At 42.7% G+C, this 27,287-nt stretch overlaps 2 protein-coding genes across 2 annotated transcripts in view; one reads left to right on the top strand and one right to left on the bottom strand.

Annotated features, from left to right (window-relative positions):
• LOC132979540 (neuropilin-1a-like) overlaps positions 1-25,016 on the top strand; it is a 100,152-nt gene extending 75,136 nt beyond the window's left edge. The window contains exons 11-18 of the mRNA XM_061045431.1: positions 5,825-5,969; positions 10,280-10,462; positions 11,339-11,383; positions 15,139-15,276; positions 19,067-19,371; positions 19,691-19,787; positions 20,497-20,541; positions 20,783-25,016. Coding sequence (XP_060901414.1) covers positions 5,825-5,969; positions 10,280-10,462; positions 11,339-11,383; positions 15,139-15,276; positions 19,067-19,371; positions 19,691-19,787; positions 20,497-20,541; positions 20,783-21,057 — 1,233 coding nt within the window. The 3' untranslated portion in view covers positions 21,058-25,016. The remainder of the gene's footprint in view (positions 1-5,824; positions 5,970-10,279; positions 10,463-11,338; positions 11,384-15,138; positions 15,277-19,066; positions 19,372-19,690; positions 19,788-20,496; positions 20,542-20,782) is intronic.
• Positions 1-27,287, bottom strand: part of LOC132979539 (contactin-associated protein-like 4) — a 340,781-nt gene that overhangs the window by 37,610 nt on the left and 275,884 nt on the right. The gene's annotated exons all lie outside the window — the stretch shown is intronic.

Below are 27,287 nucleotides of genomic sequence, written 5' to 3'. Positions count from 1 at the left end.
GGCCTTCTGTCACTCAGCGGCAGCGCGGTGATGAAAGCCGGCTCAGATTAGCAGAAAGTTGATTATGCAGGGAGAGAGATAAAAGGTTGTTGACATGAAATAAACCTCCTCTGACTGTAATCTGTGATTCCTGGGAGCCGCTCGCTCGCTCGCCCGACCACAACGCCGCTCGTGGAATGAAATGTTTGGCACCCAAATTATAGACTTGTGTTCATATGAGCTGTGACTGCTCTGTTTGTCGGATGGCTTTTGTCTGACGCACGCGACGGAGCCTTGACGGGAAGGAAGATGGAGATTTAAAAGTAAAATCTGAGATGCAGGGGCAAAAAAAGAAGAAATACAAAGTAGAAAAAGGAAAAATAGATTTCAGATTCAAGAAGATTTTTGGGGGGGAAATCACAGTATGATTGGGTTTTGTTACCACCTGACTCATGAATGGTAACAAAGAAGGAGGCCACACACAGATAAAGCAGTCAAAATGATCTTTATTCAACTGAAATAATCAAATATTAAATAATGTGATGTGTGAGTATGAAGAATCAGTCGAGTCTGAAATGTCTGTGTGAGTGAAGATTCACGATGTTTGTGATGAGTGCAGGCAGCATACCAAACAAAGGGAAGGCTGAGAGGTGACAGCAGCAGCAGGCCGAGCTGAGAGAGAAAGAGAGTCTCAATCAGGCGAGCTTAAACGCCCGACACAGCTGACGACCCTCCCAGCTCCACCCACATGCCAACTTCAAGCACCTGAGAGAGCGAGACAGGATTGAGACACAAGCAAGGATGCGACCTCAAATATGTCCAAGAGTTATCAAAGCCAGAGAAATAATGGGAGGTGCCGCCCTGACAGACACGGCATGTTTATCGTTACCGTGGAAACACTGGATGTTACGTCATAGATTGCTGCTGAAAGCTGCCGTACTGTCGCTGTTTGTGTTGCTGTGATTAAAAACCGTCATGTAAATTATACTCGGATACATCAGCTCGTCTGTAAACATATTCTCTTCCTCAGGTCGGTTTTGCTCGATCGTCTTGACAACGGTCAACTCGGAGTTTGTAGGGGAGTAGCAGAGAGAATCACTCCCATGATTCCCCGCCAGCCTCGACGTCATCTTTTTTTATTGTTTTGATTAATATCCCCCTGGCGGTGGAATTTAAATGCTGTGTTTTTAACTAAGATTTTTTTTTAAATATTTTATAGAAGGATAGAAGGACGAGGTCCAGGTGTTAAAAAAATGGCAGAGAACTTTAAGGAAATTCGACTCCCTAACCCGGACTTAATAGATGCTAGGTGTCGACAGTATTAAAGAACCCAACCCACACAGGTCACAGATTATTTGTCCTCCCGTCATCAGGGATGAGATATAGAGCCACCAAAGCCGATTTAATGGACGAAGGAACGACTTCTTCCCAGGAGCCTTAACCTCCTTCACCTCCTGCACCTCCTGCAGCTGCAGAGGACTGGAGACTGTAAATAACACCAAGCTAGCCTCTTCATCCTTCCACTTTTTAACAGTCTGATTTATTCCGCAATACCTTTTTTCATTGCACTGTTTGCCCCGCCATTGTTTACCTGCCCCAAGTACCTGTATGTGTTTAGATCGAGGATGCTTCCTTATAATACTCTATACTTAATAGTTCTATTTTTTGTTGGCAGAGTGAGAATAAATTAAAGTAAGAACATATTGATGAGTCTCAGATTTGTTTGTGAATGAGTCTCATTACCATTTCTTGTCTTCTTTCTGTTGCTGCTGTTTAAAAGAAAAAGTAGCCAAACAATTTAATGGCCCGCTTACTATAAAACTAAATTCATAACGTTCATTCATCAACCATTTCTCTAAGCATAATGACACTTTTTTTAAAGTGTAAGTGCCTCTGACAACATTTTAATTAACTCTAAATAAATGTGAGTCATTTAAGCTGTTAGTGTCTCTGAACAGATGAATTAAGTTCCTCTTTCAGGACTATTCAGTGGAAAGTTTTCTCACTAACTTCTTCTTGATGAACAAGCTCCTCTCACAGCTGCTCTGGTTTAATCAGGATAAGCAAAAAGGAAGATTTGTGAAGTTTAAATGGGATATAAAAACGCAGCAGCGACCGAGCGAATAATAAAAAGACACGGCTGATAAAAAGTCAAACTTCTTCAGAAAAATGTAAAGAAGACTTTGCAGAAGTTATCTGTGTGACTGACAGGTGTGATTGAGCGTAAAGTATAAAAGATAGAGACGAGATCAAAAAAAAGGGAAACATGGAATAGAAGTAGGAAAAACTCCCCCTCTAGTCTCCGTCTCGGTCTGTATCCCTTCTTAAGAGATTTTGGAGACTTTGAGTCTGATCCCCGAGAGGAAATTCATGTCATTGCTTTAAGACTCCCACTTCCTCCCCTCGTCTCCCGGCCCTGTTGGTGCGACATCCTTCTCTATGCGTTCCAGATGGCGGGGGCTGGAGGGCGAGGTTTGGGGGCCGTCTGTCTCCTGCTGATTTAGTGCAGACGCAGATCTTGATGCTCCTCTGTCCCCCTCAGCTCTGCGTCTCCGCTCTGTTTCCTGTGTCTTTTTATAAAAACCCGCTTCAAAAGACGAGGCAGGAAAAAGGGCTCAGCGAGGCCCGGGCTGGTACATGCATTACAACAAGGCCGGGCTCACACATGGTCATAGTGTAGTTACTGTATATACGTTCATGCATAAACATGACAACATGAGGAGACTGGCCTGTTGGGTTTCTTACCTTCCACCTGTTTCTCATCAAACGCATGAAAATATTCGACACATCGTGCGGAGTAAGAACAACGACTTAACGAAAAACAGGCCGGGAAATATAGTTCAACTTTGCAGAAAGATCGTAGGCGTTCACTTGAATGATCTTAGCCATGTTTTTCAAATAAGAGCAACTCAGAAGGCAAAGCTCATCCTGGAAGACCCTCACCACGCTTTTGCATGCAGCGTTTAGACTTCTGCCGACAGGGAGGAGGTTCACTTACGTTAGGAAACAGATATCTGAGGTCCTTTGTCTTATCACCAGTTGCCTGTACACTTACACTACTATGGACAGTTGGGCTTTGTGTCTCTAATCTCAGTCACGTCCATCTTAATGATATACATTTTTACATTTTACAAAACAAAATTACAAAAACCCGAAACACTTTTACCAGTCCCCCAAACAAATTCACAAACGACAGAATCCAGACGGAAAGGGGATGTACCAAAAATCCCATCCAATCAACTCCAATGACCTTCATGACATCCTAAATGTTTCTGTACCCTCATAGATCCGATTTTGAATTTGAAGTTTGAATGTTAACTCAAGGAAAATCAAGTTTACTGATGGCGCACCGTTCATACATGTAGTGATTCAAAGGGCCGACTCGAGCTGAAGTATCCAGGTTTCATTTTGAGCTGCACTTTCTTAAACAATCTCAACTTAATTTAATTATATTTTTCATACTGGACGTTTTTTATTCATCCATCAACTGTAGAGGTATTTCAATCAGGAAAGACTTAATTAAGAATTTACAATTTGTGCATTTAACAGTTTAGATAAAGATGTGTTTGGTGATTCCACTCGGTCATGATGACTTCATGCACTCAGAGGGGCAGCGAGGCCGGCAGCAGGATAGGATACCCCCCTATGGGGTCTAGTCTCTGATAGTGGTCCCCCTATGTGCTCTAGTCATTGGTGGTGGTCCCCCTATGGGGTCTAGTCACTGGTAGTGGTCCCCCTATGGGCTCTAGTCTCTGGTGGTGGTCCCCCTATGGGGTCTAGTCTCTGGTAGTGGTCCCCCTATGGGGTCTAGTCACTGGTAGTGGTCCCCCTATGGGCTCTAGTCTCTGGTAGTGGTCCCCCTATGAGCTCTAGTCTCTGGTAGTGGTCCCCCTATGGGGTCTAGTCACTGGTAGTGGTCCCCCTATGGGTTCTAGTCTCTGGTGGTGGTCCCCCTATGGGGTCTAGTCTCTGGTAGTGGTCCCCCTATGGGTTCTAGTCTCTGGTAGTGGTCCCCCTATGGGGTCTAGTCTCTGGTAGTGGTCCCCCTATGGGGTCTAGTCACTGGTAGTGGTCCCCCTATGGGTTCTAGTCTCTGGTGGTGGTCCCCCTATGGGGTCTAGTCTCTGGTGGTGGTCCCCCTATGTGCTCAAGTCACTGGTGGTGGTCCCCCTATGGGGTCTAGTCTCTGGTAGTAGTCCCCCTATGGGGTCTAGTCTCTGGTGGTGGTCCCCCTATGTGCTCAAGTCACTGGTGGTGGTCCCCCTATGGGGTCTAGTCTCTGGTAGTGGTCCCCCTATGGGGTCTAGTCTCTGGTGGTGGTGGTGAAAGAACTGCAGTAGTTGTTCATTTTCATTTTCTTTCTCAACAAAGGAAGTGCTAAAGAGTTAGTAACCGCCATGTAGGTGTTAGCATGAATGTAGCTTGAGCGTGCACCTTCTAAGTGTTTGTCATTTCCCCCCAGACACAAATCTTTTTTGTACGTACAATCACGTCGTAGCTGTACCCATAATGCCTCACTGCAGCCTTTATTGAATCAGGCAAAATGAAAACCTCAGCCGTCCAGACAGCCAGGAGTGCTTTGTGGTGTCTGGTGTCCCACCGCTGAGTTTGACGGAAACCATTTTCATCTGTGCTCTGTCATGTTGGACATTTGAAAAGGATGGACTCTGGTTCTGATTTCCTACCTTTTGCCTTTGTTTCCCTCTTTTCATTTTAGTTTCAGCTTCTTATCAAAGCGACAAACATGATTGTTTGGCGATGTAGCTTTGAGCCAGAACTAAAGCAGGAAAGAGAAGTCTGATGTTTCCCTTTGTCTGAGATTTACAACTTTATAAATCATTGAATGATACCGTCTGATTCATTTTGAAACGAAAAACTGATTTTCTACATTTCCTGGAAAGATAAGTATTTGAAGCCCTCAGATTTCCTCATGCTCGATAAAAGCTTGCCTAAAATTACACCCTTAAGCTTTTTGCTGATCTCTCCTCTGATAGGAAACCATTTTCATCTGTGATAGGAGAGTTTTTATTTTTGAAGTTTCATGTTCATTTAATTAGGAAATCTGTCTTAACGTGCACTTGAAAGGTCTTTGAAGTTTGGGCTTTGATGAAATTTGCAGACATTCTGTGTTACAGCTTTTCTGATAAAAGCAACAGAAATGACTATTTGCAGCTGCAAATTGAACCAAATTGAATAAGACATGGACCGTGTCTACTTTAGACATTTAAGTCGGTCGTTATTCAGCCACTTAATTCCCAGATAAAACCTTTAATTTTGTGTTTTTCCTAAGAGGACTCATCGTTGGTTCTTTAATTGACTTCCTTTAAACTCAAACATACAAATCAGTCATCGTGCACCAATTATCGAAATCATAGTGTGTATTAATGCTTTCTGCAGCAGTGATAAGTTATTAAAAGCATTTTTAATGTCAGATCCTGAATGTTAGATTACTAAATTAGATGTTTATTTAAATTCATTGAACGTCTCCTCAAAGCAAAGTTTCCAAAGGCGATGATGCCTGAAAACTCGTCCACAAAGATGACTAGACAGCAGAGAAACTAACAAACTCACCATCTTATCTTTAGTTAAATAAGTGAAATATAATCAGGCAGTTTACCTGAAATGAAATGTCTGCCAGAGTCTTGAAAAAGCATGAGGAAGTGGCCTCCAGGTTGCAAGTCCAGGGAAATAATTCAAGTGCGACACCATATTGGCTTCCCAACATGCCAGAGGATCATCAGTGTGTTGGTATCCCATCATAGCTGACGCTCCTCCACCTTAAACACCCTGAGTGGCCCCATAAATCAGTCCCTAACATGTCTCTGTCTGTTGCTTTCATCTTTAGATATTTACCGGGAACCAGAACCACGACACCCCCGAGCTGAGGTCAGTGGGTCCCCTCCTGACCCGCTTCATCAGGATCTACCCGGAGAGAGCGACAACCGAGGGCCTGGGCCTCCGACTGGAGCTGCTGGGCTGCGAGCTGGACGGTAGGTGTTGGATTTGACTTCATTTACAGTAAGATGCCGTAGTAGGTGGTATTCTGTGTTTGTAGATGAGTCATGTTCAGTCTGGTCTCCTAATGGTCTGTTTTGTTTTAGTTGTTATGTTAGGTAGCTTATTTTCAGTGGTACAGCAATTTTCTGATTTACCAGTGTGACTCATAGCAGCTGCTCGATTCTGATTGGCTAAAGAGGTATGTGTTGTTTCAAATATTTGCAGAAACGGAAAACAATATGCATGTAATCTAAAATGACATACATTTAAATTTTATTGTCCAAAATACATTTATTATTATTTAGAAGTTGATTTCCCTCTTACTTTAAAAGTGTCTGTGACCCCACTAGGGCTCCCTGCTGAACTCCCAGGGTGGTCAAGACCCACACTTTGAGAAACACTGCCATATAACACAAGAGAAGTAATCAACATGTAAACAACACTTTGAGATGTATTTGCATTAAAGTGTTTTTTGGCCTCAGTCAGCAAACCAATCAGTCATTAAACATCGTTCACCTGCAGCTGCTTATCTGCGCTTTAATGAGAGCTAGAGAGAGGCGGGAGAGCGAGCGCATGGCAGGTTCATATCTCTACTGCAGCAGTGGACAGACCTGGATAGTGTGTGTGTTAGTGTGTGTGTGTCAGAGAGAGAGAGAGAGAGAGAGAGGAGGGCTCGACCTCCCGCAGCCAGTGAAGGAGGAACAGATGAAGGGAGTAGGGAGGCTCTCCGGTGTATCTGGTTGCCCTGTGGGGAGAACGATAAGGATCAGCTGAAGTTCAGAGGAGATGAAGGATGGGTGAGAAAGAGAGAGGGAGAGACAAACAGAGAGGAGTTGAGGGGAGGATGCAATGAGAAGATGAGGGGAGTAGAAGGCAGGAGATAAACTTTGTGTGATTAAGAGGATCTTTGAAGAATCCCTTGAAACCTAAAAGTGAGGATATGTGAATCTTTAAGAATCCAAAAGCTCCCTGCAGCTGATTATTTCCCCTTTTTTTCTTTACTGTAAAGTTTATTTAAAAGTTGAAATGTTAAAAGATGAGAAGCAGCACAGCGGAGGGTCAGTCAACAGCAGCTGATAGCACAGCTCCTAGCATAGTTTTTCATAAAGTGTACGGGCAAGAATTTTGTGACACGATATGATTACCCACCTATGTTTCAATGCATCGCTTTAAATTTAACCCTTTTTGGCCTCTAATGTCTCCTTCTGAGGAGTGGAGCTGAAGATTGATTTCAACACCTACTTTGTGGCACTCAAGGGGTTAAAAACAACTCTGAATGTATCTGAGTCACAGTGTTGGTCAGTCTGTGGGCTTGACTCCCATTGTGTAGAAATAAAAAGACTCAAGACTGAAGAGATTACGAATGTTTTCTTATTTGACTGAACAGTTCTTGATTCAGTTTAATTTTGTGGTCATGATATCCAGTTCAAAAAGTTAAATCGCAATTAATATTATAGCAATTCTCAGCATATCACAAAATGTTTAAAACCCTGACTTAAGTATCGGGATAGACTTTGAGCTCCAAACAGTGGTCCAGGGACCCATTTTTTCCTTTCCTGTTCAGAAAATAAAGCATAGAATTATTTCACTTCTCCAACTTTCAAATTTCACAACCAAATCTCCGAATAGTGCACCTTTAACAATACAGCAGCACCAGGCTAGTAAAAAGGACTGGACCTTAAACCGGGATGGGCCCCCTGTTCATTTTTGGCCTGGTACCCTAACAAACTCTAGACTGTTTAACGAGCCTGATATTGTGAGAAATAAAGTGAGTGAGAGACTAACATGATAAAATGTGTGTACAAGAGTTTGTGTGCATATGAAGAGGGGTTGTAACGACTGAGAGCAAACTGAAAAAGAGCGGAAAGACAAAAAAAGAGTGCTTTTTCTCAAGCAGCATTTCTGTCCCTGATAAGGATCAAACCACTTAGTGCACACACACACACACACACACACACACACACACACACACACACACACACACTCATCTGCACATTCACATGCATCCAAACCACATGTGCACACTTCAAAAACATACACATATATACTGTTTACTGAGATATTTAAAGATCGAGTCAAACCCACAAACATCTGTCTATAAACTCAAAGATACAAATTAGTGAGCATGCTAATCATCAGTTATTTTAATGATAGTCTTCTTATACATTAATGCTCACTGAAGCAGAGAGTAAAGATGTTATTGAAGCCTTTTTTTTTACGATAAGAGGCTTAATGTAGGATCACTTAATTAGATGTTTTTTTGGATTACTTCTACACCTCCTCAAAGCGAAGTTTCTTAAAGCGATGTTGCATGAACATCTTAATAATAATGGAGTCGGCAGAGACGCTAACAAGCTCACAGCGCTGCCTGCGAGTCACATTCAACAGTTGTTTGCTTTGAGTTAAATCCTGTCCTTACATCCACGCTGTTGTCGGAGCAAACCTTCATCCCACTCAAACATGTTCCCCGTCTTACAAAGTTTAATTACATGCACACCATCTGTGATTTTTTTTTTTACACACGGCCTACATATGCTAATTCATCTTCAATTTGCTGCATTTTCATAAAAGCACATCAGCAGACATGGAGAGCATGCTGGAGTTGAACAAGATAACGAGAGTTTCCGTCGTTATCACTTTGAATCCTTGAACGGGGAACGAGAGTGCCGGCTCGTCTTTAATGTTCAGGAAAATGGAGACACTCGAGTTGTGCGGCGGGATTGTCGACGAGGGGTGTCGAGTTTTTTTTAATATTCTGATACCTCTTCACCCAAAAAGGGAGTCGCAACTCTCCTGCAGAAATGATCCAAAGAGATCTTGGGATGAAGAAAGGCCTCTTGAAATGTGGCTCAAATGTAACTTTCTCTGCGTTCGTTGCGTCACTTTGTATTCGCTCAAGGCTTCCAGCTACCAGCCCGCTCTCTGTTTATTTTCAGAGCTGCTTTATGATGCCTCTGATTGTGCATTTTGACCAATCCTGAGACCATCATCGTCTTGTCTTTCACTAGCGTTTAGCAAATCTTTAGCATACTAAATGTTGCCGAATATAAGTCCCAGAACTGTAGCATCTTAAGCCCCCTTTTACAAAGTTTTCTGTGCATTTCAGGAGCTCTTAGGATCAGTTTAGTCCTAAGTAGAAAAACACTTTGGACAGTAATTTCACAGAGACGCAGGAGAGGAATGAGTGCATTAATAATTGCAAGCCAACACTATCTAACTCGCAAACATTTGCTTGATGAAGGTCTGGTTCTGATACATTGCCACTAAATACATTTTTGCAAATCAGACAGTTTGCGAGCATGGGGCTCCTTTTACAACAGGCAAGGCAGGGAACTGCTTGGGGGCCCCAAGGCCAGTAGGCCCCGCCCCGGTCTGACAGAGTTTGGCGGTGGTTGCTTGGACGACACAGTCCGATGGTAGTTGCTGGGCGTCAGGGGCGTCGGGTGGTAGTAGTGTCAGATCACCTCGCTGAAGGTTGGGGCAGCCCCGTCTACTCGACATATAAGAATGCTGGTTGGAGGGCCCCCCTGCGATTCTTTGCCTCGGGCCCCAACAGAATCTAGCATCACCAGTGTTTGCGGGAGTTCGCCTGCAACATTGTTTTAGTTTAATTAATAAAGTATTAAAAAGCAACAGATTCAGTTTTTGCATGCAAAAGATTGAACACTTATGTTCTTCTTAAGTAGCCCAGTCAAAGTTATTCTTCCTGTTTGCTTTATACAGATCAGGTTAATTACTGTAATCAGAGGTTGAAAGTGAAAGATTTGAGACAGCTCTCCCTTCATAGGGACGTCAAGAGCTAACAACAGAAAAGCATCACACCTGATTTTAAAGGAGCTCATTATTTCCCTGCTGTTATATTTGACAGCATTTTTTTATTTCTGTTCAGAACTAAAAAAAAAAACCCTCAAGAGTTTGGAGTTACAGTCAAGTTCCTGTTTCCACATCAAACTCTCAAACTCAGAGTGCTCATGCCAGCAGAAACGACTTCCTCCTTCAGCGAGGATTTGTGGGTGTTCCAACTTATTTAAGACTCTTGTTCCTCTTTCAGAAGGGGAAGTAGAGGTTCATTGGTTCCTAAAAGTCCCTACAGTAAAAGAGACTTTAACTTAAATGTGCTATAAACCTTTTAGATGCATTCAGGTAAAAATCAGAGTTCGCTGTGATGTTTGATACAGAAACTGCAAACGCTGATTTGCACTTTCTTTCTTTTTTCCTTTTCTGAAAAACTATGCAACAATTAAAAAAAAAGCCTTTGTATCTGTTCAAATAAAAATCATTTTTTATTGTCTCTTTCACTCAGACATTACAACGACAGCCCCGCCCACCACGCCCATCGCCTCCACACTTCCCATGACCACGTTTGGAGCGACCACCACAGCGCCGATCACCATCCCTGGAACGACCCTGAGTCCAGAGTGTGAGGAGGGACAGCGGGACTGTGTGGTGGAGACCGACGCCCCCGATGACTATGACACAGTGACGGGTAAGACGCCAAAACTCACAGTTAAGATTCTTTTTTGTGGGGGCTTTTAGGCCTTTATTCCAGAGGGCAGATACAGACATAGAGAGACGGAGATGACGTGCACCAAACATGATCGTAGTCGAACCTGCAACCAATGTGACTCAGACTCTGTACATCCAGTTTTTCTCTTAAAGAGGACCCTTCTCCCCCTTTTCAAACAGTCCCCCTGTGGTCTAAATGAAACATCTGTGCTGTGCTTTGGTCAAAATATAACATGAATCAAGCACCAGAGGAGGTTTGTGACCCTGTATAAACCAGCTCTCTCAGATCGCTCCGTTTTGGTGTGTGTCTCTTTAAATGCAATTAGCCCCGCCCCCTGAGTTTTCCTGGTAGACATCACTCCTCTGTAGCGAGAATAAAAATGGCAGACCTGCGCAAAAGTTTTGCTCTAGGCTGGAGGTGGAGTCCATGGGTGGAGATATCAGGGGAGGGGAGGGGATTTTTTTTTTTTACCAGAGTCCCACTGTGACATCACAAGGAGAGCACATTTAAAACAGAGCATTTTTCTCTGTGTTGTAAGACTTATGCAGACCACAAACAAAGGACTGGATGGGTTTATTTCACATTTTGTGGGTCAGTAGACACTCAGGTTACCCAAATAAATGTTCAAAAACACAGAAGAGGATTTTTTATAATATGTCCCCTTTAAACTAAGATGATATTTGAATCCTTTAGACTTCTTAAAATGTAAATTACCTTCTTAAACGTTGAGCAACGCGACATGGAAATACTGATTTCTGGTAAGTCGAGGTGTGTCGAGTGTGTGTTGGCATCTGTGTGGTTGTGACTAAACCGCCTGATCTCTGACCTTTCTCTGACTCGTCCATCTGTCTGCAGCAGGAGGAACCACAGCGCCCGACCCCATCCTGGACTTCATACCAGGTGAGGATGTCTGCCGCAATCTGCTGCCATGTTTACTCCCCTTTACTCACCTTTTCCTCTCTCCTCGTGTCCTTGTCCTGCTTTTTTTTTTCATTTATTGACTTTTCTGTTCTCATTTCTCTCCACCCGCTTATCTTCCTCTCTAAACTGCTCAGAAACTTTTAAAGTGGAGTTGAACTATTCTGCAGGCAGATTTTTACAAACAAGCGGGCCTGTTCCGGCTTGCCAGTTCAGTGCATTAAAACCAGCCAATGTCCCCCCGTTATTCAGTGTCACCATCAATTCTGACCACAGTCACAGAGAACAATGAAACCCGACTTTCATGGGAGCAAATGGCTTCTTTTTTTTCTTCCTCTCTCTTTTCATCGCCCCAGTTCACAAATGAGACTTCAGCTCAGCACGCCGACGGCCCGAGCTGCCGAGTAGAAATGTTGATAGATTTGCTCCAAAACGCAGCTGCATTGTTTTCGTTCTCTACTCATCGGTCACGCCAGCAAATCCAGTTAAAATGAAATTGCAGGGGGACGACAGATGGAAAAGAGAGAGTCCAAAAAAAAGAGAGAGAGAGAGAGAGAAAACGCTGAGAGACAGAGGAAGAATGAAAGCTTTTTACAGGCAGATAAATAAATAAATAAGAGAACAACAGAAAGCTCATGCTGTTTGAGCAATGATTATCAGCCCTCAGTTTGTTTGTGCATTATGGTTCTTTAATAACCTCATTTTTACTTCATATTGTGTTGATTGTTTTTCAACGCTCATGCCACATTTGGACTGAACTTTAGCAGCTAGCATGTTTTTTTCTTTTTGGTAAATGCACAACAATGTCTTCCTGTACCTTTAATTTCTGAACAGATTTAGGTCCTGGTCATGTTTGTTATCAGCGTGCAGTAATGCCAATGAGTGCTTTTCCACTTTCAGATTGCATCCTTAAAATACCGGAAGTATATTTGATTTCTTCTATTTCATTAATCATCTTGACAACCCTTGAAATGTAAACATTGTAGAGAGCCGTCTCCCACTCCTCTCTAGAGTCGATGCTCACGCAGGTTGCCATGTGTTGGACACTGAAGCTTCAGTGTTTAGCCAACTCTGCATCGGTCTGTAAACCTTTCTGCACAGAAGCATCTCCAATGTCGATCCTAGTTTGAGCACGTTTCTGCTCGTGGAGCTTATTAGAAACATGCAGAGGCTTTTTAGGTCGAGTACAATCACTTCTATCTGAACCCCTTCTCTCGTAACACCTGTTGGTTTGACCTGATAACTGCTCTCATATCTGACAAACTGAGGGGCGTCCAAAACGGCCGTGTGGGTAGTGCCTTAAAAGCGCCTACCTTCTCTGGTCCAAACAAATCCAGAGCATTCAGGACCAGAATCTAAAGTTAGAAGGAGGACATACTGGCTGCTGCATTGTTGTCAGAGAAGCCAGCACTTCAACATAGCATGTTTCCTTAATGTCTGATCATATAGTAAGATACCTTTATCACTTCATTCAGTAGATATCTTACAGATTGCTCCTTTAATTTGCAACAGTTGCTCTGAGGTGAGCTATCTTGGATGCATTTATTTTGTGACTGACAGGAGTGAAAGAGGAAATATCCAAATGAATATCCAGCTGGCATGTTTTTATTCCTTCTCTTTACCTCATAAAGGTCCAAGGATTGTATTCCAAGTGTGTTACAAAAGGACTAAATAAAGTCTCCCTTCTCCTCTTTATGTTTTGAAAGACACTCTGGTTTGTGAGCCAGCATCAACTCCACACTGAAAGCCAAATGCAGCTCTGCAGCTTTATTTTCTGCATGAACATCTCAGCACGGTGTCACAGTTTATCTTCCCCTAGTGAATACTCCCCAAGTTCAATTCATCGCCAAACCCCAAGGAGGAGAGGGATGAATAGAAGGAGAAAAGGTAGGGAAAATAGAAGCTGTGACACGGACACAAAAGGCAGAAAGAGAGAGAGCCAGCGAGGAGGAGAAGGACTGAATAGAGATGAGAGGGAAAAGGGAGGATGAAGAGGCAGAGGGAGAGTGAAGGTAAAAGAGAGAGGAGCGAGGCGAGGTGTGGAGTGAGAGAATAAAAGGCCCTCTTGGGTCTCAATTAGCCGAGCGGAGGCATCGCGTGAAGACAGCTTGGGGTTGCAGGAGGGGTTAGCGGCTCCACGGTCATCTCTGCATCCTATTAGCCTCTCAAAAAAAAAAAAAACATGTCCAGTGCGCGTTCAGGGACGTCTGCGTTCGTTTGGATACTGCGGTGAAGCGCTGCCGCCGGCCGACTGCTGGCACAGAAAAGAAGGAAAGAAAGAAAGGGAGGGAAATGTAGCTTCTTTTTTTTTCTCTCTCTCTGTTTGGGGCTTTTTTTTCAGTGGGGCCACATCCGCATGTTGGTGGCACCACGCCTTCCTCTCAGTTATCCTCCCTCTTTGAATGTCCTGATCCCAAACATATGTATACGCCGCCGCCGCCGCTGCTGTTTTCTATCAACGTCTTAAGTTCCTGTGTTTCACTCAGGCCCTGCGGCTGCTGCACCGCCGCTACAATCACAACCGTCTCTCTCTGTCTTTTTCACCCCGACCCGTCGGCACAGAGCGTTTTGTGTGCGGTGCGACATGTTCTCCACAAGCTCGGCATGTTTAAACTGTGCGTACAATACAGCAGGAACAGCTTTCTAATATTGATGTTACAAGACTCTTCAGGCTGCCTGCTCTCCTGCTCTGAGCTGAAGTCAATTCAGCTTGTGAACACGGTGTATGATCAGAGATATCAGCCTGTTTAACACAGACGCCTTTTTTAAAGTCGAGTCACTTACACTTCTGGGAACTTTTGTTGCCTTTCTTGGACGGTTTTTACAGGAATAGATACGGGTTGATTAAGGGTTCAGTAAACCTGTTGCTTATCTGCCACTTTGATCCCTCATTCACAATTTTGACACGACGCATAAAACAGATGAGGTAAAATAAGTGAACATTTTCAGGCTCCACTCACCGGCCTTCATGGTCTTGTGTGCAGTTTACAGTAAAAGTACAGTAGGGGGGAAAATATGTTTAAAGGGTAGAACACTAAGCGGCAAAAAGCTGCAAAATGTGCACATGAAAGTTTAAAAATAAAGCCTCTACAGTACCAAGTAGGGCTGGGAATCTTTGGGTTTCTCACAATTCGATTTCGATGATTAAATTCAGAATCTAATTTCGATTTCAAAATGATTCTGGAGTCATGATTCAAAGTCTATTTATGAATGACTACATACTTCAGGATCTCCTCCAGTCGTCTGTGAGACTGGCTGAATTTCTTGCTGCTCCATTTGGCATTCTACTGAGTTAAAGAGCTTGCATTAGCACTTAGCAGGGGGTGACTGATAAGCCAAATAAAAAAAGAAGAGTTTTGGAAGTTATGAATCGATTTAAAATCTCAGAAGATAAGAATCTGGATTTTTACATGAAACTATTTTTTTCTTCACACCTCTAGTACCAATGTTCAACCGATGTGTCCATGCATCCCTAGTACATTTGAGTGATGAACTCCTAGATTGTCTAATTGATGGGCATAGTTGCTCCTCAACTGCATACCTGTCTACACAGTGCTAAATATCAAGATATTAATGCAAGAATTTCCCTCACTGAAAACGTTAAATTCTTGCTAAACAAATCCAAAGGTTATTACTCTGCTCTCCTCAACGTTCAGCTCATGTGACTCCAACAGGAGACCTCAGTGAATCAACGAACTTACCTCAAACCGCTCCCCTCTGTTCTTCTCTGTGTGCAGCGTACGTCTGGTTCGCCTGCAACTTTGACTTCTCGTCGTTCTGCGGCTGGACCCGAGAGACGGGGACGGGCGCCGAGTGGCTCATCCAGACCAACGGGGCCTCGACCGTGCACAGAGGGCCCACCCTGGACCACACAGGTACGCTCACCTTTGTGTTGTTGTTTTTTTGTACACCAGCACCTCTGGACTGAAGCTTTGCCAGAGCTCTCTGTGTGGCTCTCTTTGTTACTATGCAACTGTGGAGAAGCCTGTCTGACCCTCTTGTGCTAGATGTGAGACTATTTTTAACCACAGTGAGCTTAAAATAACAAACGACAGTCTGTGCTGCTGCTGCTGCTCCCGGGGAATCACAACAATCAACACAACAGTGGGTCCTTCTTTTCCTCACATGATATAATACGATGTCCTGTTGCACGCAAAACCCGACTCCTGCGTGGGAAAAGCAGATGAATACATGGATAACATCTCAAATGTAGTGGTGGTGTTCTCAGACTGGAGCATGAAAACAAGACCAGAGCAAGGAGCAGTTCAGTAATGAAAATGTCCAATAAAATATAAACAAAGATGTAGATGTGATATCTGGACCAGACACCACTGTAAAAACATATTTTGATTGAACTTTTAAACCGGACTGTGGGGTTTTTTAATAACATTTTAATTTGGTTTTATTAGTTTTTCATCTTTTTTTCCCTGCGTTTTAATTTGCTGTTTCCTGATAATCGGTGCTTTTCCACAAGGATGGAGGAACTTTAGATGTTATGTTGTCTTTGGATGAATGAATGGAAACTCTCTGAACTTACTCTACATCGTCTGGACTAAACTCGTCATTCTCAGCTGGTCGAGCCTCTGGAGTCAGGACTCACCAACACCTAAACCATCTAAGAGAAAATCATGACCCATGTTTGTTTATTTTGACAGGGACAGTGTACGGCCAATAAGCTGAACCAGAGTTAGCTACAGTTCATTTAGCAGACGCTTTTATCCAAAGAGATGTACAGTTGCAAGAAAAAGTATGTGAACCCTTTGGAATTTCTTAGTTTTCTGCATAAATTGGTCATAAAATGTGTTCTGATCTTCATCTAAGTCTCAACAATAGACAAACACAGTCTCCTTAAACTAATACCACACAAACAATTATACGTTTTCATGTTGTTGTTGAACACAACATGTAAACATTCACAGTGCAGGGTGGAAAAAGTATGTGAACCCTTGGTGTGTGATTTAATAACTGGTTGACCCTCCTTTGGCAGCAATAACCTCAACCAAACGTTTCCTGTAGTTGCAGATCAGACCTGCACAACGGTCAGGAGCAATTTTGGAACCATTCCTCTTCACAAAACTTTTTCAGTTCAGCGATATTCTCGGGATGTCTGGTGTGAATCGTTCTCTTGAGGTCATGCCACAGCATCTCTATCGGGTTGAGGTCAGGACTCTGACTGGGCCACTCCAGAAGGCGTATTTTCTTCTGTTGAAGCCGTTCTGTTGTTGATTTACTTCTGTGATTTGGGGGTCGTTGTCCTGTTGCGTCACCCATCTTCTGTTGAGCTTCAATGGGTGGACAGATGGCCTTAAGTTTTCCTGCAAAATGTCTTGATAAATGTGGGAATTCATTTTTCCGTCGATGATAGCAATCTGTCCAGACCCTGATGCAGCAAAGCAGCCCCAAACTATGTTGCCCTCTCCACCATACGTCACAGTTGGGATGAGGTTTTGATGTGCCTTTCTTTCTCCTCACTGTTTGTGTGTGCCTTCCAAACAACTCAACTTTGGTTTCATCTGTCCACAGGATGTTTTGCCAGTAGTGCCGTGGAACATCCAGGTGCTTTTTTGTTTTTTTTGGACAGCAGTGGCTTTCTCCGTGGTGTCCTCACCATGAACTCCATTCTTGTTTAGTGTTTAAAGTATCGTAGATTCGTCAACAGAGATGTTAGCCTGTGCCAGAGATTTGCGTAAGCCTTTAGCTGACACTCTAGGAGTCCTCTTCACCTCATTGAGCATTCTGCACTGTGCTCTTGCAGTCATCTTTACAGGGCGGACTTCTAGGGAGAGTAGCAACAGTGCTGAACTTTCTCCACTTATAGACAATTTGTCTTACCGTGGACTGATGAACATCAAGGCTTTATGCAAGACAACAATTCTTAATGGTAGGTCTTCTGCGAGCTCTTTTGTGCGAGGCATGGTTCACATCAGGCAATGCTTCTTGAGAATAGCAAACTCGAAACTGGAGTGTGTTTTTTATAGGGCAGGGCAGCTTTAACTAACACCTCCAATCTTGTCTCATTGATTGGACTCCAGGTTGGCCGACTCCTGACTCCAATTAGCTCTTGGAGAAGTCATTAGCCTAGGGGCTCACATACTTTTTCCACCCTGCACTGTGAATGTTTACATGTTGTGTTCAACAAAAACATGAAAACATATAATTGTTTGTGTGGTGTTAGTTTAAGCAGACTGTGTTTGTCTATTGTTGAGACTTAGATGAAGATCAGAACACATTTTATGACCAATTTAATCAGAAAACTAAGAAATTCCAAAGGGTTCACATACTTTTTCTTGCAACTGTACATCAGAGTGTAAGTAGTACAACACAAGCAAGGAGCTCGAGAAGAGGAAACAACGTCAGGAAGTGCAAACAATCAGCTTTAAGTCAGATTGGACACACAGGTGCAGACAGGAAGTGACCAGATGCAGAACACCAAACACCTTAGCTATGAGCTAATTTACATCTGTAGTGCCGGGGCAGGAGACAGAGAAGATGCTCTATTAAGAATTAAAAAATACTCTAAAAACACCTGCAGAACTTTACAAAAAGAAGCCCTTTGTACAGAAGCTGTAGTTCTTGTTGCAGCGGCCGTACAGGTTGGCATCCGACCTCGACCCTTTGCTGCAGCCAGTAGACATGTCAAAGGTTTAAAATGGTCATACGCCACATACAACCTGCCGTTGATAAAGGCCAAATGAAAACCAGGAACTGACTGAATTTCTTGATGACCAGCATCATTTGACAGCTTGGCATGGTCAAGACTGGACAAGTTTTGTTTGAAGTCAGATATATACATACATGTGTCAAACAGCTTCTTGGTGCAGGCCTCAGGTCAGACAGGCAGCACAATCTAAGAGCGTCTGGTAAACAACATGTGACAGGAAACACTAAATGTGCAAGAAAATCAACTCGGAGCCAAAATGCAGCCATAAAAAAAATCATAAAGCAAAAAAACTGACCAAACTGACACCCAACACAAAGGTTTTAAACCGTAAACTAACACATGAAGGTTACGTAACTCCCTGATATACCTGCATTTCTGCCAGAAGATGCATAGATAACCACGTCTGTGTTCTGTTTACCTGCACAGAGCAGAACTCGTACACGCTTTGATCCCTCGAACATCGACTGGACTGAACGATCAGCCTTGAAAAACGAAGACTTTTGAAAAGGGTGCAGCGCTCACATTTATCACTATCCCTCCGCTCTCCGTTCAAAAAACCTCCTGTGATGGATGTTTCCGTGGAGACGGCAGCAGCTCTGAAATGAATGGCTTCACCTTGATTTCTTGACTTAACCAGATCTCAAGTAAAAAATGAGCGCTTTTGTGATGTCGACTCCTGATAGAGTCCTTTGAAACCTTGTGAAGTCCTTGAATTTGTTGTTTTTTGTGTTTCCTGTGAGTTAAGATGACACACCTAGCAGGTCTTTACATTATTAATGCAATAAATGTGATGCATAATAAACCCTTAATAATCCTTTTAAGTCAACATTTAAAGAGAAGAATGCTCTTTGGACTCTACTTTTTAAATTCTTTGGGGTCTCTTTTTTAAATATTTGATCAAACATTTTGTTTAAAGAGTCAAACTATCTTCAAACATGCTCTCAGGAGTCCTTAGAAAACAGCCCACATCCTCTTCTTACCTTGTCCTTTGCTGCCCCCTGCAGGCGGACCAGGGAACTTCATCTACATGCAGCTGGGTGACACAGACATGCCGAGTAAAACCGGCGGCGACGATGACGACGAGGACGAAAAGGTGGCCAGCCTGGCCAGCCTGCCCATCACGGCTCCGGACGCCGACCTGTGCATGTCCTTCTGGTACCACATGTTCGGGGAACACGCCGGAGCGCTGCACATCAAGCAGAGGAGGGAGGCGGAGGCGGGGCAGCTCCTGTGGACGGTCAGCGGGCACCAGGGCAGCAGGTGGAGGGAGGGGAGAGTGTTACTGCCACACTCCAGTGTCTCATATCAGGTAAAACACACGTTACTTAAAAACTGACATCATCTATTATCCTGTGACTACAAGATGTTTGTTTTTGTTCTGTTTTTAAGATAAAAATGGCCGTTAAAGATTCTCAAAATCAGCATTCTGGCTTTTGATTTCAGATAATTTATTGTAATTTATTTTGGATAATGTCCCCAGTTGTGTGGATTTGCACTTGTACATTTAAGATCTTTTCTTGATCCTGATTTTATTTCAGAGCTCTCTGATTCTCCGTTCACTTATTTTGACTTCATCACTGAGGCTGAACGGTTGAGCATGTTACATGTGGTTTTTTTTTTATTTGCAGGTGGTGGTAGAAGGTGTTGCAGACAGACGGAGTGCAGGACACATAGCTGTGGACAACATCCAGATCCTGGATGGACTCAGTCCAGAGGAATGCAAAGGTGTTGTATTGTCAGATCTCGATTTTTTACTTATTACACTTTGATATTAAAAAATGACACAAACTCAAATCTAAGCCAGTGTATTTGTCTAAAAACTTCTCATTGCACTTTTAATAATCCATGATTACCTAACAAGTCCTGATAAACAGCTTATTATGGGATGTAACACGGGAACAGTAAGGCCTGGATCGCTTGTTATGGATAAGAAAAAATCCAACAATGGGGCTAAATATTTAACCTGTTGAGTTTTTTTTACTTATTTCAAGCATCTCAGGCCTTTTTTTTCACTTGTAATATCTCAAACTAAGATGTTTATCAGGACTTGTCGGGTAACTGTGGCTCATAAGAAGTGTAAATGTTTTTGACTGGAATTTAGAAACACACTTTCTAAGATTTGAGTTGATTAAATCACAAATGAATGTTTTTATTAAAGGGATAGTTCAGTATTTTTGAAGTGATGTTGCATGCGGTACTTATGAATAGTGAGGGTATTAGTCTCAGGAGATGCTGGTCAGCGTGGCCCCTTTAAGGGGAGACCCGCTGGAGTGAAGCTATTCTGTACGACTAACTAGACAGTTTTCTGAATTTCCTTGTTAATATTTCTCCGACTTCCCTAACCGCCTCCTCTTAATGCTGGTCACTTTAGTTTTGCCTTAAAAACTGTCACTGTAATTTCATCTGATGGAACCAATTTCTTTCCCCCAAACAGATCCAGAAGCTCCCACGTCTCCACCGACTGAGATCGTCATCCTACGTAAGAAACCTCTTCTGATGCAATCCTGTCATCAAAGTCTTAATATGTTTGTTTTGGTTGCATGTACTGTTGATCTGTGTGGAACATCCCTCCTCAAACCGCCTCTTCCTCGACAGGGAAGTTGGCAACATTGCCTTAATTTGAGGTTTTTTTTAGATACACATTTAATATTATTGAGCTTAGACGTGTTGATAAAATGTGCCTGGCCCTTTAAGACTCTCATCGACTCTTTCTCTCACAGCGATGGATTCCCTCCCGCTGGAGAACAGCGACCTCGGCGGCCCAGGAAACATGCTGAAGACCCTAGACCCCATCCTCATCACCATCATCGCCATGTCCGCGCTCGGCGTCTTCCTGGGCGCCATCTGCGGCGTGGTGCTGTACTGCGCCTGCTCACAGGGCAGCATGACGGACAGGAACTTATCCGCCCTGGAGAACTATAACTTTGAGCTGGTGGACGGCGTGAAGCTAAAGAAGGACAAGATGAACGGACAGACTAACTACTCAGAGGCGTGAGGGCAGTGGGGGGCGGGGGGCGGGACACACGGAGCAGCGACAACTCCGCATGGACTTGTGATGCAGCCAATCAAACGGGAGGGAACGCTGGGCTGAAGCCACCGATGGGACGGACGTCAGGGTGGGCTGAAAGTGAGCCAATGTCCATTTTTTTTCTCAGGAGCGGCAGTGGAAAAGACTGACCTGCAGGGGGCACTGTGTATAAAGAATCTGTACAGCAAAAAAAGAAGAAGAAGAAGAAGAAAACTAAGGATTCTATTTGTTTTTCGGCGTGCTTTGTTGATTTCATGTAATCACATGCTGGTGTTGAGACCAATTCAGATGAAAGTATCGTTTGTGAACTTTTACGGAAAAGAAAAAAATCTGTTTATTTGTTTGTTTTTGTTGTTTCAGATGTCATAGTTTCATAGAGAGGTGGTGGTGGGGGGGGGGCGGAGTTTGTGAAAAGTCTGATATCTGGCTCTTTAGCAGGCCACGTGTCCCTATGAGTGTGTGTGTGTGGAAGTGTGTGTGTGAACAAGTGTGTGTACAGGTGTCACATCCATATACATCTGCATTTAGGGTGTGTATGTATCACTGAGTCTGGCTGTAGGTGTGTGTGTGTGTGTGTGTGTGTGTGTGTGTGTGTGCACGTTACACTTGTGTTTATGTGTATATGAAGTGCAAGCATCTTACTTTGTGTGTTTGTGTGTGTGTGTGTGTGTGTGTGTGTGAAGGCGGGTACCATCGTGACCTGTGTCTAGTTCCGACAGTGCCTTTTTTTTCTCCAACTTTTCTGTTGCCTTGTTTTCTGCTGGTTGTTTTTTCTCATCGGCTGGCGTCACGTTCAGGGTTCCTACACAAAAACCACGGAGAAAAGTCGGGGGGGGGGGGGGGGGGAATTAAATTCTGCACTTTTTTCCAGAAACCTTTTTTAGTGCGTACTGTCAGATATCAGATGAGTTGGTTTGGAATCCATCTGAAGATCTTCACGCCTTGATGACAGTCGTACTGACCGTTACAGTGAGCAGCAATTTTTGTGGAAAGCTCTGGAAAAAATGATGGCATTTCAAAAAATGTGTAGTAGCCCTGAATGCCTCGTTTTCATGGCACATGACACATCCAACATATTGTACATAGGTTTTAATATATTTGAGCGCCCTTTTCTATATAGTAAAAAAAACAAAAACACCAGTGCCGCAGTATCCTTTCTATGTTTGACTCAAACTCACCCCCCAAACTACAAAGTCCAGAAAATCTGAGTTTTAACAAACAGACGACGACCACGTTTGTGCTGCTTTTACGTGTGATCTTGTTGCCATTTTTTGTCCGTTTTGTTGTTGTTGTTGTTGTTGTTGTTTGGTTTTCTGGTTGTGCTCCGCGAAAGAGAAAGGATAACGGCTTTGGCATTATGGAGAAATGCCTCATGGGAAGTGAAGTTTTTTTTTTTTTGTACAGGGTAAAACAGACGACCTCAGCAGCAGCAGCAGCAGCAGCAGCTCAGAAGATATGTGACAGGATGGATCATCAGGAAATATTTTCACGAGAGGCGGGCAAACGTTTTCCGCACTGGCACACACGAAACGACTGTGAAACTTTGAAGCTTAAAAGTGTGTCCAGCGGTCAGTGTGAAGGACTTCAGGTGTCAGGAAGGCTTCACCTGTCTTCTCTTTGGACAGAGCGGACCGGGGAGTGGAAGCTCTTGATTTGAAGACTTGAGGACAATGCTGTACTCTCCGTCAGTGTTTGTCATGTTTTGACTATCAGGAGAAATCTTTGAAGGATTTTTTTTATTGAGAAAAATGACGTGAAAAACAACTAAACAGGTTGACTTATTACAGCTGATCTTTCTGTACAATTATGGCCTCACATGTTGTTTTCCCTGAAGCTAACGTGCTAATTTGCTAATCAAAAGAAAGAGACACAAGAAAGGCTCATCGTGCTATTCTTTGTACTTTTAAATAACTAAATATTGGCTGTGGGAAAAAAGGTTTAATGCAGGTTTATTTGTATGTTTTTGGGTTTCTGCTGCTTTTTATCCCAATTTGAAACATCACAATTACATCCCGGAGCTTTTCCTCACCTGCAGACTTCACAAAAGGAGCCTTATTCCCAAACATCAGTGCACACTTACATCAGAAACATCCTTAACTTTTTAACATAAAAGGCAGGATGAAAATCAGATGAACCGGTTAGCTTCCTTCTAAAAGTAAATATTGATATTTGTGGTTGTGTGTGTTGTGATTCTTCTCACTTGTTTTTCGCTCTGAGAAGGCTGGAGGAGTCTTTAAAGCCAGACATTTCACCCACAGCACACTGATTGAATCAACAAAGAAAGCTGTTGTTATCTGACTGGCTGTTTCTTAATGAGGGTTGAAACAGAGCGAGCTTTCAAAGATTGAAACTACAAAATCCCTCCCACTGCTCTTGCTTCTGCATCACCATTTATTGGAGAGAGAAACAAGCAAAGTGTGTGAAAGTGAAACATGATTTGGTTCCTCTGGAAATTTGTCAAGTGTGCATTCAAACAATTTCCACCACCATGATCTTGTGGTCTGATAATGCAGAAAGTTTCTCCTATTATAGCCTCCTGCATCCTGTTGCAGTTTAACGTAGCATTATGTGGTATCATGTGAGCTTAAAATGTGAGGTTAGTCTCTTTGTCAATAAAGCATCAAGCTAGCCTAGTGATTATGTCGCCCACATGTTCTGAGGCTGTAGTCCTCATCGCAGTAGTCGTGGGTTGGAATCCTGCTTTGGCCCTTTGCTGCCAGTCATCCACTAGCAGCTACATCCAGTGTTTAAAAATGAAGCCGGTGCGGAAGTGTAAAATCCTGCAGTTCGTCGAGTGTCCACTTGAGGCCGGCTGCATGAGCACCAGAAGGCACATACACACCACATTCAAAAAAGCTGTTTTTACAGCAGAGATTAACGTGTTTACAGCCTGGTTCAATTAATATTGAACCATTAATATTTACAGTCTATGCTCATCCCCCCACTCTCTGCTACTGTCTCTCTTCAGCTCCAATCCCGTAAAGGCAAAAAAGACCCGAAAAAAACATCATCTTTCAATTACTTCTTTTGTTTTTAGATTATTTTATTTTGGAAGGAAAAGGCCCCTCTAGAGTCTGTTTTGTATGAAATTAAATCATTATCCTGTTCCCGTTGCAACTTAAAGAATATTTCCAATCAAATCAAAGTGCTCTGACTGTTGAGATGTTCGTTACAAGCTGTTAGAAATCACTCTGGTTTCACTCTTTATTTGTTCTGTTGCCTATTATCAAAGTAAAGAACCGGACGAGATCATTTATATCGAAGTGTAACTTCAGTCTGACTCAACGTGTTTGGAATATTTCAGAAGACAGACATGAAAGGATGCTGCAGCACTCGATGTGAAAACAAATGTTGCACTGATATATTTAAAGAATCTGTGTTTATGATGTTGATTTATGAAAAGAGAGGAAGAAGAAGGCGAGGAGGAGAAGGAGGGCAGTGTTATTGTTGCTTCTTTTTGAATACTTTCAGATGACAATGCTTTTATTCTGAAAAATACATTTTACAGAGATGTTTTTTGTCAATCTCCAGAAAGCTTATATGCGTCTCTTTTGAAGCGTAACAGTTTTATTTACTTGGTATAATATCACCTCGTGTTTTTTCTGTCACTGATGTATGTGCCATTGATTTATTTTTGTTCTGTTTTCTTTGTATGACAAGAAAAAAAAGTTTTATTTTCAGTACTGCTTCTGTAATGTTTTGCCGTCTCAGATCAAGAAAAAAATGGAGAAAGGAAATAAGAAAGTTTAAAACAAAAACAAAAAACACACACAATGGAAAAGCAGTGAGGCCTTAAGTGACTAAAAGTATTGTTTGTACTTTGACTTTCTGGTCAGCACCCAGACTCATCCGTCTCTGTTGTCTCAGACTCTGATCATTGACTATTACATTCCAAAGAATTGGATCAAATAAATGTTTTAAGTAAACGCTGCTCGACTGCTTGATTTCCTTCCTGAGTATTTGAATGTGTTTATTCAGTAGTTTCAATACAAATCATGAAGCTGATGTGCTGCACAGAGAGTAAAAAGATAGTTTCCACCTCTTATCCCTTATCCACAGAAGAACATTGCAGGGGATTTTGGCACATTTTTCTAGGGTGCTACCCTCACGTTTAGCTGTGTTGCTCATTCCACAAATGCAAGATCCTAACAAGTTATACCTCGTTGTAAAGGTGACTAATCAGGCTTTCCAACGATATAAAATACAACACCAATTACTTTTATTACAGGGGCTAAATAAGTGACCTAAATAATGTTTCCAAACTCTTTTTGAGGAGTTTATATACGAGTGTGAGGTCCCTGCCACTCACTGAGTCTTTGGCCTGCTGATGCTGTTGCCTGTGTGTGTGTGTGTGTGTGTGTGTGTGTGTGTGTGTGTGTGTGTGTGTGTGTGTGTGAGGACTCGACATCCTCAGCCAGGGTGAAGATGCAAAAAAGGAAAATACGATGAGATTATGTCATATATTACAGTATGTCTAAGGAATGCTCTCGATGTTTATGGCAAGTGTTTGTTTTACTGTCTGCATGCAGTGTCGTACTTTAACCACATGGTGGCAGGATTGCCTCTTGAAGCGTGTCTTATCGCAGCAGCATTAAATACTTCACACTCATCATAGAAACAGGAAGCATTTTTATCTTAACATTCAGCCCAGCTCGGCTCGGCCACAGTCTGAACTTCTCATGGGAACTTGAGTCGTGTGACTTTGCTTTAGAAGAGGTTCCCCTGCCCAAACTCTCACCACTGTACAACTTTCCCATACTCTGCTGGCTTCAGAGTCTGCACTTCTGCTTATTTGGTGTTTCATTTCAGTGTAAATCTTTACACAGCATGTGGTAAAACACAATGTAGTATACTTCAGTGCTGCTGTGATCAGATATGTGGAAGTAAGAGCACCTACAAGCAGTGAAGCAACCACATTGTTTTTGTACTCGCCCAGACTTGATCGGAGTATCTTGTGGGATAAAGTTACATTGCATATCAGATAAACAGATTTCTTGCTGTCCCTCTGATGTGAGCTGGAATCAGTGGCCCATCAGTGTTCAGCCTCCCAACCCCTCACCTTACACATCGACTCATATCCTTACATCCACATCCACTAAAACACACTATACGAGACCGTCCTTTGCTAACAAATTATGTCTTTAGAAGTTATTTTAAACATCATCTGCAAAAAAATGTTTTGTGCCATGTTTTATGTCGAACTAAAAAAAATAAAATAAGAAGCCACTTTTACAGATGAAACTTTGCTAAATGCTCCATTTTTATCCAAAAGTTGATCAACACCCTGGGAATAAACAACTTAATAAAATGCCCTATGTAATATCTACACCTCTATTTCTGCAATATTTTCAAAGGCCAGCTTGGTCTGTATTTATTTTTAACTGAGGCAATTGAAGAAAAATGTATCTCACAGAGGTAGGATATATGCTCTCCTGCTGAGTAGCTATAGTGTGCGTATTTTTTGTATTTTTTTACACTGACTCTTTGAGATACTTAATAAGTGGCCAGCTGAGCACAGACGCAACGTTGGTAAAGTCACTCTGTCGGGCACAACAATTAAAAAACGGGCTCCTTTTTGTGTGCGGATGTATCGTCTCTGGGCTTTATGTTGTCAAGAGATGACACACACGATGTTCTCTCTTCTGTTCTTCTCTTTAACGGCCTTTGTACAGGTAAAGGCCAGGGGTGAGATTTGTGTGGTCATATTTTCAAGCAGTCCTTGTGCAGAGTTGTCCTTACTTTACTGTCTGTGTAGAACTGTAGGCATTGTTTTTATCTAGCCTTGCCGTTCCCCCCCATTATCACTCAGGGACTTCCTGAGGGGTCGTGCCCTCCAGTTTGGGAATCACTGCATTAAAAGACTCAGGATTCTGAACAGATGGTCAGAGGTGGGCGTCAGGATGGTTGAGCAGTGATGTAAAGACGTGTGAAGGAGACGGTGACTTGACAGTGACCCTCATATGAACAACTGGCAGCACCAGCTGCTTTACTCATCATCACACATTTCCCTGTGATTAAACAGGCTAAATGTGGCTTCAGGAGCCTCTTAGGTCTTTAAATGTTTGGTTCCCCATGTGAGTCCTTCAGCAGGTTACAGGAGGTGGGCAGACTTTATTTTTATTCCATCTATAAGTAAGACGATAACAGAAATTGAATCTTGAGATATTGTGTTTTATACACTTTCTGTGGTTAAAGTC

Source organism: Labrus mixtus, chromosome 8, assembly GCF_963584025.1.
Source record: "Labrus mixtus chromosome 8, fLabMix1.1, whole genome shotgun sequence".
Classification (NCBI taxonomy): Eukaryota; Metazoa; Chordata; class Actinopteri; order Labriformes; family Labridae; genus Labrus; species Labrus mixtus.
The sequence above is the reverse complement of the archived record's forward strand: the minus strand, read 5'-3'. Positions and strand labels throughout refer to the sequence as shown.